The 14,797-nt window shown below is 39.4% G+C and overlaps 1 protein-coding gene across 3 annotated transcripts; it reads right to left on the bottom strand.

The window, feature by feature from the left end:
* Positions 1–969: 969 nt before the first annotated feature.
* LOC121313808 (CMRF35-like molecule 3) lies at positions 970–14,534 on the bottom strand. 3 transcript variants are annotated; one of them, XM_041246603.1, is made up of 7 exons: positions 14,429–14,534; positions 6,707–7,033; positions 6,113–6,176; positions 5,435–5,506; positions 5,115–5,157; positions 4,443–4,536; positions 970–1,408 (listed from the first exon to the last, which is right to left on the bottom strand). In XM_041246603.1, exons 1-6 carry the CDS (start codon positions 14,475–14,477, stop codon positions 4,453–4,455), a joined length of 639 nt encoding a protein of 212 aa, XP_041102537.1. In that variant the 5' UTR covers positions 14,478–14,534; the 3' UTR covers positions 970–1,408; positions 4,443–4,452. The 3 variants fall into 3 exon arrangements, with proteins under 3 accessions (XP_041102537.1, XP_041102536.1, XP_041102538.1); XM_041246602.1 differs by having other exon boundaries at positions 6,113–6,179; positions 14,429–14,530; XM_041246604.1 differs by lacking the exon at positions 14,429–14,534 and adding an exon at positions 12,385–12,461 and having other exon boundaries at positions 6,113–6,179.
* Between the last annotated feature and the right edge of the window lie 263 nt (positions 14,535–14,797).

Genomic DNA, 14,797 nt, shown 5'->3' on the forward strand with positions numbered 1-14,797 from the left:
AATTCACATGTAGAGCAATTACACTGTACAAAATCAATGTTTTACTGTCTTTGGAATTAAAAAATATTTCTAATGGCACCACACTGAAATCTCACTGATAAGTGTTCTACTATATATTTATCTTGGCATTTACAATGCCATGGTTTACCATGTTTTACCACATCTCTCAGGGCTTTACCATGCCATAGTTTACCATGTTTTACCACATCTCTCAGGGCTTTACCATGCCATTGTTTACCATGTTTTACCACATCTCTCAGGGCTTTACCATGCCATTGTTTACCATGTTTTACCACATCTCTCAGGGCTTTACCATGTTTTACCACATCTCTCAGGGCTTTACCATGCTATGCTACTGTAAATATTTACAAAGCTACTTTTCTCTGATCTGCCATTTTAATTCTACCTGTTGGGACTAAAATAGGTCTTTGAATAATCTGTGGAGACTGTACACTGGAGAAGCACATTGAATTAGTTTCTTATAGTTTTACCGTGGGTTTCAGAATCAGGACTTACTAATGTATGTTTGTGAAATATTTCCTTTTACTCGGGTAAGTTCAATAGAAAGAGCCTGAGAATCGAGCCCACAGTGCATGTGAAAAAGTCGAAAGAAAATGAAAAATCCATACTGCCCTGTTGGTGAACAGGGGAAATACTTGCCTACAGACTCAAGCTGTGTTTGTTTGTTTGTTTGTTTTTCTGTGTAGTGAGGGACAAAGAAGAAAGTCAGTTAGGCCCGGAAAAAGGGCTAGGCATGTAGTTTGATTTGTTTGTTTATTTTTGTGTAAATAGTTAACTTACCTGGACCATACCATCCTCCCTTCGAGAAACTCCTGCCTGGACCTGTGGTTTTTAGACACACCCACTTATCTGTCTATAATATATATATATATATATATATATATATTATATATATATATATATATATATATATACACACACACACACACACACACACAAAACAAACCCAGGGCAAGGAGAGGAGAATGCTCCTGTTATTTCATGGCCTGAATGCAGGTAGCAACCTCCTTAAAAGCTGCACCACAACGCTGCCCTCCCACAGGGACAACTCAAAATCAGAGTATCTGCACACCTCTGTTATAATTATATACAATTAAATGTGAGCAACAACAGAGCTTATTTATACCGTTATGTTTTCTCCATGAAAAAACATTTCTCGTTTTATTTTTAACAAACATTTAAAACTTTTTTTATACACAGGGTACCCTCAAAAACTCCACTGACACCCCCAGATCTGTTCAAAATAACTCCCTAAATTAGAAATAACAATGGAATGCGGTTAGACAAGAGAATTGTGGATCAGTGAGGCAGGGTCTCCCTGGCATGGACTCCTCTCCTACAATGTCAAGGAGGCGTATGTAACACCATCCTCAGAGTCAGAGGGCAGCTGGGGGAGAAAAAGGGTCAGTGTTAGTAAATGTATTTTCTGTGTGTTCTGTTTTGCCTCCCTATATATAACAGGGAGAGTTTTATTATTAAATACAGAGTGTCTCCAAAGACAAGGATCTTGGGCAAAATTGTAAATATTGATAGACTCACTATTGCCTTCAAGTGCAAAATGTCTTTAGGTAAGGAGGACCGAGGATTCTCTGTATTTTTTTCAAGAACGAAATGTCTTTAAGCAAAGGGGAGTGAATTCAGATAATCTGATGTGTGTGTGACAGTCAGCGGGGTGTGGACACCTGATTCAACATACTAATCGGCATTATATATGGTATTACCTGACTTGTGGGATACCATGTAGAACAAACCCGTTGTTAATAAAGGCGGTATGCTTGTATGCATCTTTTTATACACTGCTGGCCTAAATATTAGAGTGGCCTGCTTCCAAAGCCCATAGTGCATTGTTTGTGTGGAAACAGGTGTTTCTCCAGGAACATCAAAGGACATGTTGGTCAGCAAAGCCACTGTGCTGAGGTACGAGCCGATTGCATAGGCATCCATGTTAACTTCCCAAGATCCTCCTGGGATTGTGGCTGAATAGTTGCACACAACTCACACAGTTACAAATGTCTGGTGGATCAAATTACATGTCATCTGATCACATCCATTTGCTTACAATGCAGACTTGGAGGGGGGGGGGGTTCTACTTGTGGTTCTGGGCTTCACCTCTATTTGCTTGATATTAGCAGATATCGCATGGAACTTTCTTTGTGGAAATAAATGCATGGAAATATGTTGGGAAGTACTTTCAAGGGAGCTAAAGAACTTTAAATAAAGAAAGGTTCACATTGACAATCTTCCCTGGGATGGGGAAGCAGATTGAGGCATAATTCAAATCACAAAGCCAATGAAATGTCAGAATATATATGTACATACAGTACTGTGCAGAAGTTTTAGGCAGGTGTGAAAAAATGCTGTAAGGTAAGAATGCTTTAAAAAATAGATTATATCAATTAACAAAATGCAAAGTGAGTGAACAGAAGAAAAATCTACATCAAATCAATATTTGGTGTGACCATCCTTTGCCTTCAAAGCAGCATCAGTTCTTCTAGGTACACTTGCACACAGTTTTTGAAGGAACTCGGCAGGTAGGTTGGCCCAAACATCTTGGAGAACTAACCACAGCTCTTCTGTGGATTTAGGCAGCCTCAGTTGCTTCCCTCTCTTCATGTAATCCCAGACAGACTCGATGATGTTGAGATCAGGACTCTGTGGGGGTCATACCATCACTTTCAGGACTCCTTGTTCTTCTTTACGCTGAAGATAGTTCTTAATGACTTTCACTGTATGTTTGGGGTCGTTGTCATGCTACAGAATAAATTTGGGGCCAATCAGATGCCTCCCTGATGGTATTGCATGATGGATAAGTATCTGCCTGTACTTCTCAGCATTGAGGAGACCAGTAATTCTGACCAAATCCCCAACTCCATTTGCAGAAATGAAGCCCCATACTTGCAAGGAACCTCCACCATGCTTCACTGTTGCCTGCAGACACTCATTCGTGTACCATTCTCCAGCCCTTCGGCGAACAAACTGCCTTCTGCTACAGCCAAATATTTAAAATGTAGACTCATCAGTCCAGAGCACCTGCTGCCATTTTTCTGCACCCCAGTTCCCGTGTTTGCGTGCATAGTTGAGTCGCTTGGCCTTGTTTCCACGTCGGAGGTATGGCTTTTTGGCTGCAAGTCTTCCATGAAGGCCACTTCTGACCAGACTTCTCCGGACAGTAGATGGGTGTACCAGGGTCCCACTGTTTTCTGCCAATTCTGAGCTGATGGCATTGCTAGACATCTTGTGATTGCAAAGGGAAGTAAGCTAAGCATGATGTGTCTTTCATCTGCTGCAGTAAGTTTCCTTGGCTGACCACTGCGTCTACGGTCCTCAACGTTGCCCATTTCTTTGTGGTTCTTCAAAAGAGCTTGGATAGCACATCTGGAAACCCCTGTCTGCCTTGAAATTTCTGCCTGGGAGAGACCTTGCTGATGCAGTATAACTACCTTGTGTCTTGTTGCTGTGCTCAGTCTTGCCATGGTGTATGACTTTTGACAGTAAACTGTCTTCAGCAACCTCACCTTGTTAGCTGAGTTTGGTTGTTTCTCACCCAGTTTAAAGTCTATTGTACTTTACCAGAATTTTCACATGAACATCAGCACTGATGATGCAAAAAGCACAGAGGGTATGACTTCAGTGTTCTCATAGCGAGCTATGGCCATGCCTCCAACTCTACATTACAGGTGCAGAGACATTAGAGAGTTTCCAGACCCTGTTTCGCAAACCACAATGTAGCTATACCAGATAAGTAAAACATGGCAGAAACTTATGAAAATAGGGAGCATAAGTTGGGCATGAATGAGCAACCATTTAGCCTGACCAAGGAATTATGGAGGGCATGACTGAAGTCTTTAAAATCTTAAAAGAAGTTGACATTGTTAACCCGAACCAATACTTTAAGTGCAGTACAGAAACCAGGACCAGAAGACACAGCTAGAAATGAAGTGTCAACCTAGGACAGAGGGAAGGAGACACTTTTTCAAACAATGACAGGTTAGGGTATGGAATTGGTTACCTAGCCGTGTTCTTGAGGCTGAATCACTTAGATCCTTTAATCTGGCTGAGTTCTGAGATCAATGAGTTACTACGAATTGGATGAGCTTATATTGACCTAATGGCCTTCTCTTATTAACACATTTTCTTATGTTCTTATAAGTAGAAGAGCCAGGCTCGTCTGCATCCGTGGTTATAGAGCTTTTAACCTCATCTCAGTGACAGGGATCAGAATCTGTAACGATAATGTATCACAAATGGACATAACCCCCCAACCTCACACAATCTACTGTCTCATAGTGCTGTGGGACACAGATCTCCACACAGGCACGGCATAGCTACATTTGTAGACTATTCAGAAACTCTATTGCAAACTGCAGTCTGCCGTTGTGCTTGTATTAAAGAGTAAATGGCAGTGTGGAATTGTAACTTACCGATTTCTTCTTATTGATCTTTCTTGTGTAAATGACAATAGGGATCAGGAGGAGCAGAAGAATTCCACTTGTCACAATCAGAGCTGTCAACCAACTAAGAGACAATAAGGCAGTTAGTGAACTCCACCAGCTTGACAGACCGCACTGTGCATGAAGTCTAATTGGCAAGATGTGCAAGTCAATTACATTTCAATCCTATTTACCTATCGATCTGAATGTATGCGTCATGTCATGTGAGCTTCTCTTTCTATGAGACACCTAGTAGTTCTGGTATACAATGTTTAAAATATTGCAGCTCAATGCAAGATTTGTTTAATCTTTTTAAACTAACTTTTACTCGGCTTGGCTAAAGAAACGTGCTTGTGTAGGCTGGAGCAGGTATAGAGATCATTAACCTCATCTCACCTGCAGAGGTCAGAATCTTTAACGGTAGGGCATCCCACATTGTCTATTACTTACTATCATCTTTAAAGTGATTGTAGCCAACAGAATAGTTCCATAACGTTTCCTTGCTATATCACATCTATGTTCTTTTTACGTCTCAAGTGTAGTTTTGAAAGAAACACATTTTTTTTTTTAGCAAACTTGTATTTTCATTTTAAAACATGATAATCAGGTACTACACTAGGTTAAATACATCTGTATGCAAGAGAATGCTTTTAGACTGCCCACCTGCAAAGTGAAAATTGTCCCCATCCTTTCAGGGCCTTCTTTCCTGTCAGTAACCAATCAGGGAATCAGGATCATTCCTGGGGGGTCTCAAGAATAATGAAAATATACACATGCTCCCTGCCAGTCACTCCTTGCCTAGGCAATGGGATACTTTGCCCCACGCACTTCAATATTAAACTATGTGCCGGGTGGGGGCTGGTGTTTGCTTATCATTTTGGAGGCAGAACAAGAATTATAAAATGGAGAAATACTTTACGGCTCTTTAATATCCACAAGATATTGTAGTAGCTGTTTAATTTGTCTCAATCAGCAACACTTACTTTTGTGAGCCTTGGTTGTTATCACTTGTGTCAGCAGGGGGAGAGGTTGATTCAGGCTGCTGAGCTTCTGTGCTGTAAAATACAAATCCTACTTGAGTGCTATATCAGAATCCACCTGGCATATCTGAGCCTGTAGAATCCTAGTTGTCAGCACATTTCAAGTACTTCTTTAACCCAAAGAAATCACACGATACTGTGACCTTTCAACTCTGATGGCTCTGTATTGTCTGCAGTGATCGACTGTGTAGGTGGGGCCCAGGGGTGCAGCTAGCTTTTCATGTGGGGGGCGGGAGTCGGGGAGCGAGTATTACTCCATTGTTAAAATAGCTGTCTTATAATTTTCTTGTCTCGTGATCGTATATCGAAGCAGATGTAGCAGAAGTGCTGAATTACTTTATAATGGAATGCTGATGTGCATAAAGTAGACTTAAGATCATAACATCACTAAAATAAAAGTCAATAAACTTTCAAAAACTGTAAAGATATAAAGTACATAAAATAGATGAAAACCTAATAGGAAATGCTAATATTTGGCATACAAATGCCCAGTATTGAGGTACAAAGAATCCAACTAGGAAGACCATTAATGTAAACAGTGAAGGGTTTATTGATGAAAAATACAAGGACATTACTGCTGGAAACACAGCGTAACTCTGACTCTGGCAGCGCTGCACTTACCTGGTTGGGTCGCTTGTTGAAGTTTGCTCAGTGGTTGGTTGACAGGTTGTTGTTGTGGATGTCGCTGCTGGATTGAAACAGTTATTAATACATAATCTGATAATATAAAAGCTTTTTAAAACAAATGCCTTTGCCCTGTATTTTGGTGACACATTTTGCACCGTCTTTCTCAGCTGGCATAACTTTTGAGGTGTGGCTTCAACTCATACCTTCAAAATCACAAAACAATGAGAACTTCGATCTCACGCAAAACGGGGACCTGTGTGTCACAGCCTCAAAGACCCCCAATGTACTACTGTAAACAGTAAACCCATTTTTAAACTTTAATTGAAAGACAATTTGACAACCAAGAGTAAATATATTTTGTAGACTTCAGCGTTTTAATGTCGTATATGTAAAATTTCAGGACAATTTGGGAACACGAGTCTCGAGACACTCTTCCCAGTAAAATAAAAGTTAAAAGTAAACTTTGATGTGCTGAGACAGGTCTAGAGATTCACAATAGCAAATCTGTCTATAATGTAGGTAAATGCAAAATATCATCTTTGTATTATTTTCAGATGTATCCTAACATTACAAACTTGTTTTTCTTACCATCAGCAACTTGGAGGTTCAGCAGGATTCCTTCATCAGTCCCTACTCTCTCAATACCACACCAGTACCAGTCTGCATCCTTCTTCTCCAGTCTCCTCACAGTCACAGTGAATATTCCCTGGGTTCGATCATCACTGATTGATACTTTATTTTCATCCCTGTGCTTCTCACTAGATCTTTGAATCTCCTTACAGGAGCTCCACACGTACCCTCTGCACCAGTATTTCACATTAGTGTCGTAGTACCGATCATAGTAACACTGGAAACTGACTGATCCTCCTTCATTCCCCGTTATCAAGTAACTTGTGACTGACAGTCCGGGAGCACCTGCAAATACAACACAAAGTAAATGTAATCTTATTAAAGTAACAAGAAGCCTGCTGGTTCACTGTTGATCAGTATTTAGGTTTATTAAGGAACACCGTTAGACACAGATACATACAGGAGGACCATATTAATCAAGGTGTTCACTGCAAAATGCAATTTGCTTGTTTTTGTTGAAGTAAAATAAAAACATCTTATGTTACAAAGCTAGTTGCAAAGAACTTGGAAAATTAATTTCAGGACTTAAAGATGTGGCAATAAAACAACTGTCATTAGAAAACGATCGAGTGTGAACAGCCAATCAGCTTCCAGATCTAGCAGGCTTCTATTTTGCATAGATGCCCGCTGGAACGTTGAAGTGCTTAACCATGAAATTAATTTTAAATCAATCTGAGCACACATACCGACTTTTTCCATTAACATGCTAATCTACAAGTAATCTGATAACATAAAAAGCTACTTAAACATACTTTCAGACGTTGGTTTACAGACACAAGGGAAATCATGTTTGTGACAGGAAACCTTAATGGTGGGTCAATTCGCAGCTACAACTGAACAGCAAATCAACAGGGAAGACTTGATTGGTCCACAACTCTGTTAATGGTTGGATCCAAACAATACCCTCCCTCAAAACCAGCCAGTCAAACTGCCAACCCTGTTTCAGTTCTTTCCGCACCAGCCAATCCACCCTGCCTGTATGAATGACGCCCCGCCTCCAACAAGTTTCCAGTCAGACTCAATACTACACGGACTATTCAACAATTGTACATGTCCAGATAAATTATAATAAGAAAGAGTAAGACCCAATAAATAAATGTTACAAATAATAATTTTAATAATAATAATCACGTTTTCTCTACACGTATGTAGTTATTCTATTCTAATTACCGTATTACTTTAATTTGGCACCGCCCTCATATTAAAGACGCTCTCGTATTGACGCTGCAGTCATATATCAGCTTTATAATAGAGGCCGCCCTCAAATAAACGCCGCTATCAATAAAGAAACATTAAGGTTTTTTTTTTCTCCTCCTACTAAAAATGTACTGATTGTAACCTCAATTTATGATTTCCATTACACGAGAGTAGATGTTAAAACTTCATGCTGATTTGAACTCGGCTCTCGCCAAGATAAGCACCAACTAAGACGTAGCTTTACAGTAAAGTCATGTGATCCATATGTGTCTCCATCCATTTGCATTTCCTTCCATGTAATGATGTAGATATCCTTCTGTCTGGTGTTAATGGCTGAAGTGTAATGCTGGCTCCAGGGATCAGCTTATTTGCCTCCCTGGCGCATCAGCACACACAACGGCTGCGATGCTGGCTCCGGGGATCAACCACAGTGCGGCCTCCCCAGCGCATCAGCATGACAACCGTCTGGATTGAGCTAAGTACATCTTTGGGGTCTTCAAGTGGGCAACCTCCATCCTCAGTGTTTCATCGACTAGCCCACGACACCTCAAGAGGGCTCAACGGTGATTCTGGCATCCCAGCATCACCCCCCTCCGTCCCCCACTCAACTCAGCCCAGCTTACTTACCTGTACATCAGCGTTTCTTTCTTTCTATTGTGCTTGAGATCCCCAGCCAGAATCTTTCTATCTAAACCACAGCCAGTTGCTGCTCCTCTCTGCTGCTTCAGATAAGTTCTTCACTGTGCAACGCAACTCTTGGCCACTGAATCCGACATCTCTGAGAAACTGGGTTGTAGAGTGTGCCACAAATCCTTGACAACCCACTTCCACTGGGTAAACCCAGACTCTCCATCCTCGCTGTTCCGCTTCAGTGGCTAGTTGAGCATACCGCAGTTTCTTCCTCTCGTACGCCTCATCCACAGCATCCTCCCATGGCACTGTTAACAAGGCGTGCTGATCCAGACCACAAGACAATATCTGGTCGAAGGTTAGTGGTGGCAATCTCAGGTGGAAAAATAAGCCGTTGACCAACATCTGCCAGCATTTTCCAGTCTCTAGCAGCTTCCAGTTGTCCTGGGCGAGGATTGGTTTTAACACCTTTTCTTGGTGGTTGCTCTCCTGGGCGGAGGAATGTTGCCTTTTGTGTGTAATGTTTTGATGGAACAGGTGGCAACTTATTGGTCAGGTTACGCTTGTCTTCCATTGCTAAGGCCAAACATCGCAGCACCTGGTCATGGCGCCAAGTAAACCGACCTTGGCTAAGAGCCACCTTACATCCTGTCAAAATGTGCCTTAATGTTGCAGGTGATGAACACAAAGGACATGAGGGATCCTCTCCTACACAGAGGTTTAGGTTCTGTGGTGATGGGAGAACATCATATGCTGACCAATGAGGAAACTGATCCTGCTCTGCTCCATTGACCATAGGTCTTGCCAGCCAATCTTGCATTGTTCCACACTCTCCCATCTCATCCATTCTCCCTGCTTGGCCTGGGAAATGGCCTTTATACACCTCATCCTCTCCTCCTGCTTTTACACCTCGTTGACTACCAGCTTCCTCCTTTGAGCTGGGCCTGCCTTGTGCCATGTAGGAGGAGCTGAACTGAGACCAAGACCCCCTCTTCCATGCTGAACTTGCCCCATGATATCACCAATTTGAAGGGCAGCCTTTGCATCTTCCACAGCTTTCTTTGCCGCCCACTTTCTTCCAGTTTTCAACACAGGTGCTGCCTCCCTTACGCATTTGTCGCGTGACTCTACTAATGTCATTTCCAGTCTGACCTTGGCGCAAATTCCTCGGTTTGAGCGGAGACTGGTAGCTGCAGTATTCCTTTACCATAAAGTCCCACTCTGCTGAGGCAGCATGGAACTCCCAACCATTTCCTGATGTATGAACCGATTAAAGCTTCCAGCTTCTCTACTGTTGTCAAAGAAACCTCATACACAGTCAGTGGCCACAGCAACCTCGTCAGTAGACCACACTGAAAGCACCAGCGTTTTAGTTTGCCTGGTAGAGTGCAGCTGTCTATGCTCTTCAACCCTTCCACTGCTTGTTGTCTGACTTCTCCCACACGAACTGTGTCCTTTAGATCCCTGTCGTACCATCTCCCAAGACTCTTCACTGGCTTCTCAGAGACTGTTGGTATTGCCTCACCATTAATGAAGAATGTTACAAACTAATGTACACACACATAGTAATCTCAATGTAGCACGTACATTACAAACTAATGTACACACACATAGTAAGCACATTTTATTTTATGGTAGTACTGTAGTCAAAGTAGGTTAGCCACACACGCTGCTACAGACAGGTAGGCTACCGTATTTATTATAATCTCTAGTGAGCAATTTTTTTCCTGCCAGAGTTCTAAAGTTCTATGTTACTTGTTGTGGGGGGCTTACTCAGCGAGTTATTAGACAGAGAGTGAACTGCACAACCAATTGTATTTAAAATAGTTAACTTTGATAACTTGAACAACTTAAAATAAGGTTTGCATTATGTGAGACAGCTTAGAGAATACTGCAATTGCAATGGTCTGTACTAGGAGTTATAACGCAACTGTAACCAAAGTGAACAGTTTCAACTGAAAAACATCGTTTCCTGTGGCTTTTCAGGTGTGGAGATTAATTTTTCTTCTGTGCTGAGTGGTAGTTCTGTTTGTTTTTTTGCATTCAGGTCTCCCTGGCAATTGTTTTTTTTTTATTTTTCTCAAAGGCGGGGAAAAAAGGAAAAGGGAAAAAAGTTTTATTTAGAGAGATGTTTGGACAAAACAAAATTATTATTATTATTATTATTATTATTATTATTATTATTATTATTATTATTATTACAAATATACAAATGATAGGGTAAGGATTATTACCCACATTGTCAAACAGGTAACACAGCAATAACGACCACTGATGTCATACGGAGCACAAAAGCCAGAGCACTTGTACTTTTTTTTCAAATCCTTCTTCTGCAGTGATCTCAAACCCCAGTGCACTAGAGCTGACATGTTGAAAAGAGCTTTGAAACAGACTTTAAATCTAGAAGTGTAAAAAGTTATCAGGAAGTTATCAATGAAAAGAAAAAACACAGGTACGTTATTTAAACAGTAACAGCAACACGAGAGAACGTAGAAGGCTGTATTTTTCAGAAACAGGCTACTTACTCATTAACATGTTCTTTTTAACATTTAGGTGCATACGCTTTATATAGTGTACTTGTAAATATAGTAAACATAAACATAAAGTGTGATTTCTTAAAATAAAATAGACAATACATAAAGGGTAATGGGTCCATGTTACCCTACCCTTAGAAAAGTTCACCACAACAAAAACGTGTTGTAAAAGCCTATTGAAAGCAGGGCAAAGCTTTGTTACTCTTAGTTGAAACAGTTAATGTTAGTTAGTTAGTTCCTTAGAGTTTGAGTTTGAAATCCTACTTACACAGACAAAAGTGTCTAGAATAATCAGATGTAGAACATGAAAGTGGCATTAGAAAAATAAAAACGCAAAAAAACAAAGGAATGTGAAGCGGGATCCCAATTGACTAATTGTTGAAATGATTGTTGCGTAATAAAATGCTATTCACTTCTCTGCTGAATTCAAAGTTGGGATCATGACTTCTTGTTTGGGTATGTTGAAGTAGTGATTTGGCTGCTGGTCCTGTCTGTTAAGGGGAGAAGAAGAAGCCAAGACCCTCTGAAAGAGGAACTGAACTGGCGATGCCAGGTCAGCAGGGTGGACCGTGACAAAGCAACCGGGATTACAATGGCAACAGCCAGGTGAGGTTACCTGAAATTTATACAGCATACGAGGAAGTGATCTAATGAGAGAGCAATCATTCAATAATCCCGCCTCTGAATTGAAGTCTAAACTTCTAATTGTTCTGACTCACTATGGTTTTGTTAATGAATCTACAGTTTTCTGTGGATTCGTAGCACTAACTGTGGATTTGTTAATCAACGATACATCTATCCTGGACTACCCTTCTCTTCAAAGCCACTCAGCCACTTTTAGTTGGAATATTCATAGAATTAATAATGAATATATATAATTAGACAACCATCGCCTCTACAAAAAATTGTGAAAGAGCTTTCACTTCCTCTACAAATGCACCAGCTAAACAGAGTGTACAATACAACACTTTAATGTGCATATTTGTATTTCTATGTGTATTTCTATTATCTATCTTAAAAATACAAACAGTTTATTGTATTTAAGATATAATTTTCTTTGCTCAAAGTTTCATGAAACTTTAACTCGCTTGTAATAAAAACCTGTTTTGGTAAATTACATAGAAATGTAAAACATCCGTTGAATACTTTGAGCTGTTTTTAAAGAGAGGTTGGCGTAACTACACCAACTCTTTAAAACAGTTTTTGATAACTTATGATTTCAAGTTCTGTTATTTAGAGAAATTAATTCAGCAAGTGTAGTTAAATATCTCTGACCTGTAGGTGCAAGTACAGCCAGAAGGAGAAGATACTCCATGTATGTGTTTGAGAGGATGTTACCAACAAGTGTCTTTCCTTTCCTACCCTGATGGAACAGAAACACTGACCACAGCACATCAGGTTCCTCCTACAACCTAGCATGATTTCACCACAGCTGCGTCAAGCATGGGGCTGAAGGATGTGGTGGTTTTACACATAAAGCAACGAACATGTACTGCCAAATACCTAATATCATGTCAGCTCACATACTGAGCAGAAATGGTGGCAATAAGCAGAGTTGACTTCCTCAATAACCTGGGAAGCTATCAAGCATTAAAATACAAAATAAGTTTTGATGCAACAAATTCCTTTTTTGATGTTGGTATTGCTGCATTGGTTACAGTAGTGTTGATTAGCACAATTTCAACTCAATATTCAGTCAACACACATTGCAGTGATCTGTATTGCTATATTGTGCTACTGTACATTATTCATGGGAACATTTCCATTTTTTACAGCAACAAGGTGTGGGTGTAACGGAAGCACCCTGACGGTCTTGCTGGAAAAACCATTACACTATCACGTAGTGGTTTCCACTACGTAGTGGGAATTGAACATGTTCCCATTAAGAAATAATGGTGTTAAGGTTTCCTTTACACTTTTAGTGGTCTGCGTAATGGTTCCCCTTACAGGTGTAATGTTTGTATTTGGTGTAATGGTTCCTCTTACAGGTGTAATGTTTGTATTTGGTGTAATGGTTCCTCTTACAGGTGTAATGTTTGTATTTGGTGTAATGGTTCCTCTTACAGGTGTAATGTTTGTATTTGGTGTAATGGTTCCTCTTACAGGTGTAATGTTTGTATTTGGTGTAATGGTTCCTCTTACAGGTGTAATGTTTGTATTTGGTGTAATGGTTCCTCTTACAGGTGTAATGTTTGTATTTGGTGTAATGGTTCCTCTTACAGGTGTAATGTTTGTATTTGGTGTAATGGTTCCTCTTACAGGTGTAATGTTTGTATTTGGTGTAATGGTTCCCCTTACAGGTGTAATGTTTGTATTTGGTGTAATGGTTCCTCTTACAGGTGTATGTTTGTATTTGGTGTATGTTCCTCTTACAGGTGTAATGTTTGTATTTGGTGTAATGGTTCCTCTTACAGGTGTAATGTTTGTATTTGGTGTAATGGTTCCTCTTACAGGTGTAATGTTTGTATTTGGTGTAATGGTTCCTCTTACAGGTGTAATGTTTGTATTTGGTGTAATGGTTCCTCTTACAGGTGTAATGTTTGTATTTGGTGTAATGGTTCCTCTTACAGGTGTAATGTTTGTATTTGGTGTAATGGTTCCTCTTACAGGTGTAATGGTCTGTATTAGCATTGTGGTTTTTATTACCAATCCATATATCTGTACCTGTGAATTTGTTTTATGACTGAGGCACTTGTTTAACTATATGCATGTACAATAATTTCATACATTTTTTCATCACTAAAATGATTTTGACTTTTAGTTGTACAGTATTGTTTACATAACATATCTGTCACATTTAAAACAGATCACAAACTTACCAAACAATTTCTAAACTAAAGCAAAATGTGTAGGCGTAATATTGTCCTGTTAGTATAAACAAGTTAAATAATATCTTCTTTAGTAGCATCTGTACATAAAGTTTAAATGAAACCTCTAAATATCATAATTGTATTGTTTATTTAACGTTGGTATCTTTGCCTTTGTTACTTGTCACCTCAGATTATTATTATTATTATTATTATTTTTAAAGAACACTCTATAGCTGTAAAAAGCAAACTAGAGTTTCCTGTCACAATTCTAAATTTTAAAACACAATATATACCTTTTGCTTTTACGCATCAGTTTAATACTTTAAACACTACAGTCTACTTTTGTTAAACAAAAGATTAACCTTCCCGAACATACTGACAGTAGACAACCCTGTTGTTGATTTAATCACATTTTTTCCAAACTCAGTACAAACTGGTGATTATTAGACTGAATTTAAATATTATTAAATCAATACAGAAATTATGAAGTAGCTTTAAATATTCTGTACCTGTACTGTAAAAAGTATAGAAATGTTGACATGGGTCCGTCCACAACATAAGGAAAGCGTAAGCAAATCATTTCTTGTGTCTCACCCAAAATTTTCCACGGCTTTATATAGGATTTCTTTTCAACAGCCTGATGACATCACATATTTCCTCCTTCTTGTCCTGCAAGATACAGTGGGCGTTTGATTTTGAGGTTAATATTATTCCAGAGCTTAAATAGCATGATACTAATGTCAGAAAATACTTAAAAAAAAAAAAAAAAAAGAAAAAAAAAAGAAAAAGAAAATATGGATCTTGGATACTTATACTGAGCATCAAAAGAAACTTAACACTATTATAACACATATTGTTTTTTTTTTTTTATTTTTTTT

Source organism: Polyodon spathula, chromosome 4 (assembly GCF_017654505.1).
Source record: "Polyodon spathula isolate WHYD16114869_AA chromosome 4, ASM1765450v1, whole genome shotgun sequence".
Classification (NCBI taxonomy): domain Eukaryota; kingdom Metazoa; phylum Chordata; class Actinopteri; order Acipenseriformes; family Polyodontidae; genus Polyodon; species Polyodon spathula.